The sequence below is a fragment of the Protopterus annectens genome, chromosome 5.part0 (assembly GCF_019279795.1).
Source record: "Protopterus annectens isolate FY-2018-M chromosome 5.part0, PAN1.0, whole genome shotgun sequence".
Lineage (NCBI taxonomy): Eukaryota > Metazoa > Chordata > Ceratodontiformes > Protopteridae > Protopterus > Protopterus annectens.
In genome coordinates, this window is record NC_056735.1 from 656,287,061 (window position 1) to 656,301,010 (window position 13,950).

General features: G+C 36.0%; 1 protein-coding gene across 2 annotated transcripts in view; it reads left to right on the forward strand.

Moving 5' to 3' along the window:
• Positions 1 to 13,950, forward strand: part of TRAPPC10 (trafficking protein particle complex subunit 10) — a 2,525,275-nt gene that overhangs the window by 722,257 nt on the left and 1,789,068 nt on the right. For both annotated transcript variants that reach the window (XM_044072500.1, XM_044072501.1), the window contains exon 4: positions 12,505 to 12,704. In XM_044072500.1, coding sequence (XP_043928435.1) covers positions 12,505 to 12,704 — 200 coding nt within the window. The remainder of the gene's footprint in view (positions 1 to 12,504; positions 12,705 to 13,950) is intronic.

A 13,950-nucleotide genomic window follows, 5' to 3' on the forward strand; every position in this document is an offset into this window, starting at 1 on the left:
CTGTACTTTGTGTGAGCTGGGCTGGTGGCAGCTGTCTTGAGTAACTCTAGAGGATTCTTGTTGTGAATAATAGTACATGCCATACCTGTAGGACAGTACCTTGCAAATATGGATAGTTTACTCAGACAGACATATGTGCATATCTGTCAGTCCAGGGCAATAGCAACAACCTGCACCACAAGCTACTTTTGTATCCATAGGCTATAACTATCTGACTATGTATATCTGTATTAGTATATCTATCTATTCTATCGATTTTATATATATATATATATATATATATATATATATATATGTGTGTGTGTGTGTGTGTGTGTGTGTGTGTGTGTGTGTGTGTGTGTGTGTGTGTGTGTGTGTGTGTGTGTGTGTGTGTGTGTGTATATATATATATATATATATATATATATCTCGGTATATGTACAGCGGATATAAAAAGTGTAAACACCCCTGTTAAAATGCCAGGTTTTTATGATTAAAATGCCAGGTTTTTATGATATAAAAAAATGAGACCACAATAAATCATTTCAAAACTTTTCCCACCTTTAATATGACCTGTAACCTGTGCATTTCATTTGAAAAACAAATCTGTTAGGGGAAAATGTATAAAAATTAAAAAATGTACAATAAACTGGTTGCATAAGTGTGCACACCCTTAAACTAATACTTTGTTGAAGCACCTTTTGATTTAATTACAGCATTCAGTCTTCTTGGGTACACACTTGCCATCAATTAAAGAGACTCTGATTAACCCCAAATAAAGTTCAGCTGTCCTAGTAGGATTTTCCTGACATTTACTCAGCTGCCTGCTACAGCAAAAGCCATGGTTTGCAGAGAGCTTGCAAAGCATCAAAGGGATCTCCTTGTTGAAAGGTATCAGTCAGGAGAAGGGTACAAAAAAATTTCACAGCATTGGATGTACCATGGAACACAGTGAAGACAGTCATCAAAAAGTGGACAAAATATGGGACAACAGTGACGTTGCAAAGAACTGGACGTCCCTCCAAAATTGATGAAAAGACAAGACGAAAACTGGTCAGGGAGACTGCCAAGAGACCTACACTGAAGGAGCTGCAGGAATTTCTGGCAAGTACTGGTTGTGTACTACATGTGATAACAATCTCCTGTATTCTCCCTATGTCTGGACTGTGGGGTAGGGTTGCAAGATGAAAGTCTTTTCTTCCACAGAAAAACATCCGGTCCTGGCTAAAATTTGCAAAACAATACATAGTCTCCCAAAAGCATGTGGGAAAATGCAAGGTTGAACATTTTGGCCACAAATCCAAAAGGTACGTTTGACGCAAAAACAACAACACTTCGCATCACCAAAAGAATACTATCCCCACGGTGAAGCATGGTGGTGGCAGCATCATGCTTTGGGGTTGCTTTTCTTCAGCTGGAACTGGGACTTTAGTCAAGGTGAAGGGAATTATGAACAGTTCCAAATACCAGTTACTTTTGGCCCAAAACCTTCAAACGTCTGCTAGAAAGCTGAAGCTGAAGAGGAATTTCACCTTTCAACATGACAATGACCCCAAGCATACATCCAAATCAGCAAAAGAATGCCTTCACCAAAAGAAAATTAAAGTTTTGCAATGGCCCAGCCAGAGCCCAGACCCAACTCCAATAGAAAATATGTGGGGTAACCTGAAGAAGGCTGTGCACAAGAGATGCCCTCACAATCTGACAGATTTAGAGCGCTTTTGCAAGGAAGAGTGGGCAAATATTGCCAAGTCAAGATATGCCATGCTGATAGACTCCTATCAAGAAGACTGAGTGCTGTAATTAAATCAAAAGGTACTTTAACAAAGTATTAGTTTAAGGTGTGCACACTTATGCAACCAGCTTATTGTACATTTTTTATTTTTTATATTTTTCCCCTAACAGATTTGTTTGTTTTGCAATTGAATTGTACAGGTTATAGGTCACATTAAAGGTGGGAAAAGTTTTGAAATGATTTATTGTGATCTCATTTTTTTATATCACAAAAACCTGGCATTTTAACAGGGGTATGTACACTTTTTTATATCCACTGTATATATATATATATATATATATATATATATATATATATATGTGTATGTGTGTGTGTGTGTTTGTGGATGTGTAGATATATAGCTATGTAGATATATATATATATATATATATATATATATATATATATATATATATATATATATATATATATATATATATATATGTTTCCATTTGAAAACATCGAAAACCCATAACATTTAACTTCATAACATCTAAACCACAACATCTAAAACTCATAACATCGAATCTCAAAACATTGAAAACTGCAAAGCAACTATAAGTAACATCCCACAGATGTTTTACTACGTTTATGCAGGGGGGCAAGCTCTGTCCCCCACACCCCCTGTAATTTAAATATACCAAGTCCGAGGTCGCACTACAGTGAGGAAAAAAGTTAACTTCCTAACCCCACTGTAGTGCGACCTCAGAGTTGGTATATTTAATTTAAGGGGGGTGCAGGGGGGCTTGCCCCCCTGCATAAATGTAGTAAACAGTGTGTGGGATGTTATTTATAGTTGCTTTGTAGTTTTCAGTGTTTTGAGATTCGATGTTATGAGTTTTAGATGTTTTGGATTTTCGATCATTTGGTCTTGCTGTTTTGAATTTAGATGTTATGAGCTTTCGTTCATATGAAGTGGAACCATATATATATATATATATATATATATATATATATATATATATGTGTGTGTGTGTGTGTGTGTGTGTAGAGAGAGAGAGAAGGACATAGTTTTATATATATATATATACGTGTAGAGTGCCCAAATAGAAGCTGTAATTAACATTAATATGTAAAACACACACTGTGCAACACAAACCAGATTTCCCTCCTCAACATGAAGCTTCTTCAGTGTAAATTTACACCCTATTACATAATCAACTTTTGTAACTTTTCTGGTGGGAAATTTTGATTCTATTAAATACAGTACAGTTCATATGTAATAAAGAATTAATCGGATCATTCAATGATCTCTAGATATGCAAGCAATGAACGTAAAATAATAAAGAAAAAATACATATGTACACACACACAAACACACACACACACACACACACACACACACACACACACACACACACACACACACACACACACACACACACATCTTGGATATAGAGATACCAAGTGGCAAAACAAAATATTGCATGCAAATAAGTACATTTAAACCAATTTGTGTATGCATAGCGACACTAAATAGCAGAAAACAATATTATATGCTATTACTTGCTGGAGATTTCCAGTGGGGAACAGTATATTTCTCATGGAAAACAACATATTTCCTATTAATAAACACCACTGATATCTTTAAAAAAAAAAAAAAAAAAAAAAAACATAATAGTAGTATTAATAAAGTCTAAATTTCCTGCATGAAATGTATGAAGATTTAATATATAGTTTATAAAATTTTCTACTTATTTATTTAAATGCACATGCAGAACCGGCTAATTATATATAAAAAAACTCCAAATTTAGACTACAGTGAGGAATCCGCTAAAACCTATTCCCCACTGCACAGGTATCTCGGGCAGTAATCTACTGGCATTAGTCGAATGTATGAGATTTCAACTAAACATGCTGGTAGAATATCCAACGTTCTTAGCTTTCCACGAGATGAGTGTGTGTGTGTGTGTGTGTGTGTGTGTGTGTGTGTGTGTGTGTGTGTGTGTGTGTGTGTGTGTATTGATCTGAGTATGCCTTTCCACTAGTAATGAACCCTCCAGTTACTTAAGGACAAATTGTACCTCATTAAGATCTTTGGATGTTCCCTGAGAGGGGAGGTTGGCTTAGTTGTTAAGGCATTTACCACACAGACGCAAGATGCAGGGTTTGATTCTCACATGGGCAACTGGCTATGCTTAAAAAGGTCCACAAGATCAGTTAGCCAAGTACTAATCTATGAATCTAATGCCATCTTTTAGTAGCTTAGTCATTCAGGAATTTAAAGACCCCTTTGTAGAGCTACCCAGTCTAAAGAACTCCGGTTTAAACTCCTCCAACATGTTCAATAGCACTCTTCCCCTGGGCAGGTGCCGGCTCTCCTCGGCAGAGAACCAATAGCTCCCCATTTGAGAGGTATGTTTTTTTTCCCTCTGGAAAGATAAAACAGTAACCTTGTGAGTCAAAAGTATTGGAGTATGTGGCTCTGTAGAAGGATAAAACCCTGACTATGACCCAGACTACCAGAGTTTGATTAGTGGCTCTGGCAGTGGAGGAGTTGAGTGGTGTGGGGTAAGCTTGAGCAACTTAGATAAGTTTGTATATCCTGGGAGGTGGTTGGGGGCAGAGAAAGGGTCGACACTTGGCAACACCACTGTGGTTAATCCCGTGTGGAGATAGGGGGAGTTACTTACATGTAAGGGGGCAGGGCATTTGCTAAGTCATACACACAGTGACGGAAGATATGCCTGTTTGCACAATACCTCCCAAGCCCTTGAGCAGTATGTGAATGCAGTGGTGGAATTGTTTGGCCACAAGGGAAAAAAAAACTCCCTTAGATTCCTCGGTTTTCTTACCGACCCCAAACATGGTTGGAAAAATGTCCATGTAGACAGGCATGTTCAGTAGACCCACTGCATGAGGGAAGGCACTGTCAGCAACTGATGGTTAGTTGTAGGGAGGTAAGAATAAGGAGAATAAAAAGTATTGTTGAACAGCTGGGATAGCTCTTCGAAAAATCTAAACTACAGGCTTTACTGTCATTTTTGTAGGTATCCAGAGCAAATTTAAATACACTGTGTTTGTAAAGGCACCATTCCAGCTAGATAATGCTGTACCCCACCTCCACCATCTTCTTTCTCCTGTATTGTCTTCTCAGTCTATCTTGATAGTTAGGTTGTACACCCTTATGGTGGATCTGAGCCAGCAAACTTTTCACTCAGAAGCTTTTCCAGCACTCGAGCTTCTTCTGTCTCCTATAATGCTGTGCTAGGCCCTGTTGTTTTCCAGATCTGTTTAGCCTTGATCCACCAGAGCCCATTGATTTAATTCCAGATTTGAGATTTTTTTCCTCTATATTTATAATTTTCTTGGTGTTAAAAACTAAATATTCTTTGCTTTATGAGTACTTTTCAAAACAAAAACTGTTTACATACATGTTTAACATCTTTCTCCGTTTCAGCTTAGGCTTTTTGTAAGCTTGTTGATACGGGCTTTTCTGACAGGTAATTAATTTAGTAACTGTCTTTGTATAAACTTTGGATGCTCATTGTAGTACTTAGAGCTCCTGTATTTTTTTTTTGACATGTACGATATTTATTTATTTTTTTTTTTCAGAGAAACACAAGCCTGACTTTCTCTTAAAAAACAAAAAAGTTTATATCATTCTATTTTTCTGTCAGATTTTTTTTCTCTGTTTGAAATTTTCTTCTGTGGGCAATATTACCTATGTTCATGGTGAAGCAGTTAGGATTTAAAAAGTGTACCTAATGGTTCACAATATTCTGCCTTGGGAACCATATCAAAAATGTGTAGTATGCCTGGGGTCAGAGCACTTGAATGTCCATTGCACATCTGTCAGTCTTTTCGACCCCAGTATTTGATGAACAGGAGGAACAAGTTAATATTAAAAGGCCTTCTCCCTAATGCTGTAGGAGAATTGGCTGGTGAATCCTTTTTCTCAGCCTTGAAAAAGCACTGAGAAATTACCCACAAATACTGGGATAAAGACTAATCTTAAGAAAAAGACAGCCTGAGAGAAAAAAAGGGGAGGCTTCAAGATACTCCATCTTCTATCCTGGCACCAAAAGTTCTGAGGCTCTCTGAACAAGTGCTTGAATTATTCCCAACTATATAGTAGCTGCCAAATCCGCGACCCTCAATGTTGCCAGGTGTTGATACAGACGCTGTAATTATTTGTGATTAATTTCCAAAAAGGCCTCCCTTGTGAGTACTCCTATCATCTGGGAGGGAGCTGTTGGGATTCATGAGTTCAAGACCTCCTTCTGAATCATCATTTATTTCTACTAGGTCCACTAGGAGCATTGTTGACTTTGATTGGGGCCAAATTATAACAGCGTCTGTGAAAGCTCAAATAAGACAGGCCCTCTCACTCCCATTACTTCTGTTCCTTTAGCAGCATCCACCTGGGTACCAGTGGACTCTTGAGTTGACATTTGAGCTGAAGCCAACCCTTATCATCCCTCTGGTTGGAGTTGCATCTCATGCGACAACACCGACAATGTGTCTGACGCACTCTACACCAAAATCTTCAGTGCTGTGTCCCATAGCCAAATGATCGACACTGATGTCCCCAGATTCTCCTTCTGCACTGATCCTTTCAGGTCTGTTGTAAGCTTCAGACTCCTTGATTTTGATCATTGGTTCTGATCACAGTTGTGAAACCAACTGGACCCCTCATCTCCTGGGACAGCCTTCATTTCTTTCTGATGATTATAAGCTAGCCTTTTTTTTTTCTTTAATACCGTGTAAATGTTAAAAAGGTTGATTATTTTTTTTTTTTATTTATGTTTTATTTGATGAGATAGGGGTTACTGGAATTGTATATAATATCTTGGAGAGTAATATAATTGTTATTAACTGAAACTTTTCCTCAAAAGTATAAATCTGTTTATAAACAAAAGGAAATAACGTAAAGGACACCAGTATGAGAAGTAAAAACAAACAAAATGAAAACAAAATCCTGTTGTACTCAGAAAAAGGGTCTCAAAGCAACTGCCTTCTAAGATGCAACTTTATTGGTTAATCTTTTCATCTTCCTCAAGACTTCATCAGACTCTGGTTAAAAAAACAAATCATTACTCTTAAATAATTGAAAAACCATGACAATTGGTGAACCAGTTATAAAATGTCCTCACCAAATAGACAACTGTTCTTATTTTAACCCATTAAAATCATCATATATAATCAGTGTTAAAAAAGTAACAACCAGCTCTATATATAAATTATTTTGAGATGTATAAAATTATTTCATTTTCAGTCTTTGCTTTTTTAAAATGCATTTAAAATTGATATGATTGTTGAAACCACTCAAATTAAGTGCATTCAGTTATACCTGCCATTCATATTCTTTCAAATGTAGTTTATTCTCAGCATTACTCTTTCTTAAATCCGGTTCAGTTGTGTCAATTGCATAAAAGAGAAATCTTTTAAATTTTTTACATTTTAAAGTATGTTTAGACAGAGCAACTTTTTGTCTTTTGGTCTAATGGCATAACAAGGTTAATAAATTTTAGTATTAATTTTCTTGTTCTGCCAATATAAAAACTCTGACAAGAAGGACACACTGCCATATAGACCAAATTATTGATGGTACAATTACAATATTTGGGAGATGCATAATTACACAAAAGAAAGAAGTGGAATTAGCAATAAATTTGTATTAATTACAGCAGTTATATGCAAAAGTACCTTTATTCCTTATGGAATCACTAGGTTTTTTCTAAACTAGTCCCCTTCAAACAAATGTTTCAGATGTCTACTTTTTATTAATAAACATTGAGGCTTCCGCTACCATTTCCTTAATAAAAAAATCAGCACTCAAAATCTGCCATTTGTTGTTTATAATATTCTTAATTTCTGGGGTATCAGGAGTGTAACTTAAGACCATATCCATGGCGTAGTTTTTGTTTGTCTTATTTACTTCACTTTCAACAAAGTACTCCATTCTTCAGTAAAAGGTCTATACACTTTATTGGCTCTTCTCTGTACAATCTCATTCTTACATTTATTAATAAAGTGAGAGATGACCTTTTTCTAAGAATTTCATATACAACACGTCCAGCTCACTTAAAAAGTCAGTGTCAGTGGAACACAGTCAGCTAGCTATGATCATCTGTCCTTTAATAAAATGTTCTTTAAGATTTTTTCTTTAAGATTGGAAGGGTGGATACTTTGAAATTGAAGATATCCATTACTAGCAATTTCCTTCCTAGCTATTGAAGTCATATACTAATCATTTTCTAAATTCTTTTGTAACTTAATGTCCATAAACACTACAGTACACTTGCTTGCCCTTTAAGTGAATTTTAAGAGTTTATTGGTGTTATTGAGGTATTTCTGAAAGCCCTTAAGCATGTCATTCTTCCCTGATCATACAAAAGCACATAATCAGTAAATCTTAAATATTTTTTACAGAGTATATAAAAACGCTTTCATACATGTACAGTTCCTCCCAATATGCCAGCCCACTGTTGATGTATCTCAGTGCCATGGCTGCCCCCATGGCCACTCCTTGTACTTGTTGATATGTCTTCTTAAACAAGAAATAATTGTGCTTTTAACAGCAAATCCAAACAATAAGTAACAAAATCTGTTTCTATAACTTTAAATTTAAACTAGCTGTACTCCAATAAACAAGTTTTAAACCATTCTAAACGAAGATCAGTGGGAATCATGCTGTACAGGCTGCCAATGTCTGCTGCAAACAACCAATAATTTATATTAAAAACTATATCATAAAATTTCCAAAAAGAGTCCGCAGAATCTAAACTATATGACTTCATCTGTGTTACCAAATGCTTCAACTTGTGCTCCTCTTACAGAGCTAGAGTTTTCATTCTGGAGGCAGATACTGACCCTATAGGCCTCAAGGGACGATTGTGACAACCTTTGTGGGGCTTGGGTATTCCAAAAATTACTCCTGTCTTGGGAAAAGGGACCCTTAGGAAATCTGTAAGTTTTCTGTCAGTGATATCCTATTCAAAAGCCCAGGAAAAGAAATCACTTTCTTTATATAACCGCTATAAATGTTGTCTAGTAAAACTGGCCTATAAAGTGAATCCTCATCAAGTAGTTCAGATATCTTTTTTATCATAGACATCAGTGTCCATTATAATAATGGCCACCCCTTGTCCACTTTCATAATCATAATCAGTTTGTCATTAGACATGCTAATTTTTGCCTCCCACTCACTTTTAGTGAGATTATACAATTTATTTTTGCAGGGTTTTAATAAAGCATTTCTAATCTCCTGCTCACAATTTTTCAGATGGAATCAGTGGCATTACAAATGGGTGGTTTAAAAATCCTTTGTTTTACTAACATATCATGTTCATTATTAGTAACATCTTGCATTTTAAAACAAACTGCTAAACTTAACTTTTTTTGTATAAGATCAACCTGCAATCAAAGCATCTGTAATAGTTGCCTTCTCAGAGGGTATGAATTCAAGTCCATTTTATAACACAGCCATATTGGTGTCTAATAAAACTCTACTAGACAAATTTAACATTTTAAACGTGTCACTACTTGTAAATTCTCTGTGTCTAAACCTACTCTCAGTTTCTGGGTCTCTGTCATTGTAAGTTGCCCTCACCTGTACAAAGTATGGTAAGCCACTGGGGTAACTGACTGACCATGGGTGGTTTATTATTTGTTCTGTCAGAACCAAACAGAAACACTTAACGTGCGCTAAGATGTCATTCCTCAATAAGTTCCAAGGAGCCACCTTCTGTGTAGACTGCTGGTCCCCAACATACTAATCACAAATGAAAGAAAATGTACAGAACATCAGCTCAAGAAATAAAAACAAAGAAAATGAAAACAGAATCTTATTCTACACAAGAAAAATATCTCAAAACAACTCTCTTCTAAGACACACCTTTATTGGTAAATCCAGAGTAAGTGCTTTTGTCTTCCTCTAGACGTGTTCAGACTCTAGTTAGAAAAACAAAATGTTACATTTAAATGGTTGAAAAAAACATGATGTCACAATTGGTGAAACAGTCACAAATCTTTTATTCCACATCTGTCATTTTGTTTATTTCTTTATTTATTTTGTTAAAGTTCTGTCTCTTGTTTCTTGCCAAGCTTTAGCTAGTATTATTTAAAGATGTTCTGCCTCACTTTCTAGTTCTGATGATATATTTAAACTGTTATTATTTAATTGCAGGTTTAGATTTCCCATTATTAAAATGCAAGCTAGATGCTGCTTCATTTTTGAATTATTGTCTTTACTTCTTTTGTAGATTTATTTATTTCAGTAATTGTCAGCATTGTATCATCCACAAACAGTGATATTTTAGATTCATATATTTTTTTAAATTTTATTCCTTGAATAATTTTATTTTCCCTAATCATTATGGCTAATGTTTCTGTTAGTGCAAATTAAGTCATGGCCAAAGGCTTAACAACCGGCAGTCATGGTTGGCAACCCTCCCCCCAGAAAAAAACAGAAAAAAAAAGATCTTGCAATAACGGTTATAAAGCTAGGTATCACTCATTAGAAGGAAAGATAAGTACATGGGTCATAAAGGAGAACTTCAAGCTGCTTGCCATGGATGAATTACTCAGCTACCTAGATAGAATATTGTAAAAGCACATCTCATGATAAGCTAAGGTTTGGGTGCCAGAAGACTCCAGCTACACCTCTGGAAAAGGCAGTGGTCACTGGATGGCTGATCTAAGCTGCTAGAAGATCTCACAAATGGAAGTGGGAAGACCCAAGTCATATGGGGCCAGAAAGACCAGAATAGAACTGTCAACAAGTATGTGTACTATGTTGGTAATGAAACACCCAGTAAGCAGCCAGGCTGTGGTGAGTTGAGTGATCTGCAAGTGGTGAAAACTGAAGGTGCAAGACATAGCAGTAGTCCATCCGGGAAAATGTTAGACTTAAACCATTGTAGCAAAGTCTACAAGTGTAGTAAGGTGCTTAATATGGGAATGTTCCTGATAACAAAACTGTGAAGATTTAGCAAAAGCAGGAACCTGATCATTGAGGGATAGCTTGCTATTAAACACAAGACTTAGATTATGTAACTTTGACGCAAATTTCAGTTTGTCACCACAGCAGATTATGTTAAAGGGCAGAACTTAAGCAGACAAATCCCTCAAAATGGTCTGTGAAGCCATGATCTTGATCTTCAGTGTGTTGAGCTTCAAGTGATTAACTGCCATCCAGCCATGGGTGAATTTCAAGTCATCAGCCAGTTTAACATTAGGAACTGAATGTGAGGAAAGGGTAGGTATACATTTGTGTGATATTGTTTGTCTCTCCTTTGTTTAATGTCTCATAAGTGAAGCATATGCACAGTGAACAGTAATGGGACCTGCAGTATATTGCAAGTAGCAGAACAGAGAGCAGAGGAATTCACCCCTGACACTGTTGTGCATGCACCTGGATTGGTCAAAGACTAAGGTGTTTGTCCATTAAGCTGCTTCTTTGCACATTAGCTGTAATGTGACCCATTCATATAACCAAGTATGGGTTGCTGAGGTGGGGGATAGTATTGCTGGACTATGCGTTCCATCAGGCTGCTGTGCAAAACTGTTAAGACCAAGGAGGGAGTCTTCCACACCTCTTATGACAGAAGCAGCTTCTGCAATGGACACCTCTCAATCCAGTGACAGTACAATACAGGGTCAGAAGGATAATCTCTGATTAAGAGCAAGGATCTCCTTGGTTGATGTGGAGTGCAGAAGCCAATGTAGTAGGGAGCAAAAGGTAGTGATTACAGTTTGAGCAGTTTGATTATTAACAGGTGGGGTGGGGATGGGGAAGTGGAGCGAAAAGTGTCCAAAACAAAAAAGAACAGACTGGATGATAGTTTTTTTTTTTTTTTTTTTTTTTTAGTCAGACAAAGGAAGTGCGTACAGGTTAAATGTTTACATCTGTCACACTGACATTGATATGTCTCTTGAGAGTCATGGGATTGCTTTTGAAATTGGATGCTTTTATGCATGTTCACGGGGTTCTGTACTTTTAAATGTATGTTTTGCAGGATTTTCTTTTTAAGCTTCCTGCATGCTTTGAGGTATGAGTGTGAAAATTCTTTTTGTGTTTAAAATTGCTTTTCATTTATTTATTTTTGAATTCAGTGATTTTTTTTTTCTTACAGTAGATCTGTTATGCTTCTTTATGTTGGATTTCTTTCAAGCTTCTTATGTGAATTTTAAGCTTTCAGATTATGCAACTTGACTGATTTGTTTAGGCAAGTATTTTGTTGTATTTGTTGTTTTGTACCACATTTGTTGTACTGTTGATTGAATTTAAATGTTGAGATTTAGAATAGTACTTTTCTCTGAATTTTTGTTTGTGTGGAAAGTGTATTGAGCGATTGCATTTCTGGTTTTGATTATACTGTGGTCTTGATCCTTGTTATTTTGCAGTTTTTGTTTTCTATTGCTTGAGTTGAATGAATGTGCTTTGTGCTGATTTAAGTGATAGAATGGGTACTGGATGTCTAGGTTTGATATACTGTTGTAGGTCTGTTCTCTGATACTGCTGAGAAGGAGTTGAAGTTTGATGTGGCTAGATTATAGATAAACTTTCTTTGTTGTGGCCATGATAGAGATGACTGTTTTTATCTTGTACATTGGTGAGGATTTGTAAGGATAAATGTTTTACATAGTTGTTTGTCAATATATATATATATATATATATATATATATATATATATACACACACACACACACACACACACACACACACACACACACACACACACACACACACAGGTTCTTATTTCAGCTTAATTTTTTTAATTAATTGTTATACTTTGTACTTGCAGGATACTGAGTTGTACAAGTCTTCTGTAAAGGATGACATTACAAAGTGGCAAAACATTCTGAAGATTTACAACACTGTTGATTGGCTAATTGTTGTTGTTGTTGAGACAGACAGTAAGAAAAAGAATAAAACCAACATTCTTCCAAGAACGTCAATAGTTGACAAAATACGAAATGATTTCTGCAACAAACAGAGTGACAGGTGAGAATTTTTTTAATAACTGTAGTGCTAAACAGTGTTTGTAACTTTTGAAGTTTGATTTCTTTTCTTACCTGATTACCTTGGCAATTTCTGTCTTTAAAAATTGACTATCTTCATGCTTTACATTGTTATTATGCCTAATGAAGTCCTTAAGATTCCATAGATGCTTACTCGTAAATCAAATTAACCATAACTGAGGTGGTTTTATAGTTATTTTGTTTAGTTCATTCATTCTGACTGTTCTTTGACCTCAAAGACTTCAGCAAGCCAGACCTACCTGTCAAAAACTGCTTTATTATGTTCTATCTAATTCATATGTTTGTTACATCAGTAATGTTGTCTGTCCATCTTAGCTTCTGTCCATTTCATTCTTGTTTTGCCTTCAGTCTTTCTCAGTGTCAGCGTTTTCTCCATTTTTTTTTTCTGGATACAGTAGAGAGTTGATTATCTGAACACAGCCTTCCAAAGTTTTCAGGTAGGAAAAATCATAAAGTCTGAATACATAAACATTATACGTATTCGCTTGTGCATGTTTTTTGAGCCTGTAGCCCGCTCACACGTGAAAAATGTTCTTTATTGTCCACTGGAATCGCTGAATGGTTGAAAAGGTTCCAGTTAGTTCGAATAAGCGGCTCTCTACTGTATTACCCTGAGGAAACATTTAGAAAATAAGAGCCCAGTTTATTATAACTGTTTTAAAGGAAAGATGTGGTATAAGGGTTGCCATATGCTGTCGAAGGTTCTGCAGTAGTAGACATCAGTTAATGCAAGGTGTTCTGCCGAATGTATTTCATTCATTTGTAAATTTTTGTCATACTTTTTTTGTGTTCTTCCTAACTTGTGACCAGTTCTTTGCCACATGGAGTATAGCTGAGTGTGGCAATCAAAATATTTTGATTTGTCTGAAACTTATGCTTTTTTGATGTTTATGGGTTATCATATTTGTACACCACAGCGCTGTGGTCTCCTGCACTTTGTGTGAGGGTAACAAGTGCAGCCCTTCATCCTCCACCCATCTTGCACGACATGGAAAAGTTATAGCTGCCATATTGTTGAGGTGTACTGAAAAGCATAGATATTATTTTAAACTGCCAGGCCAAAGTACTTTCTTTCTTTCACAAGTAGCCTGAGTGGAATGGAATTTTAGACCGCCTAACACCTGCAGAGTTCCTGCCTGGAGCATTTTTTCATCACTTGTATTTATTGAACATTTTAACAACAAAACAGTATATGATAATAAAGATAT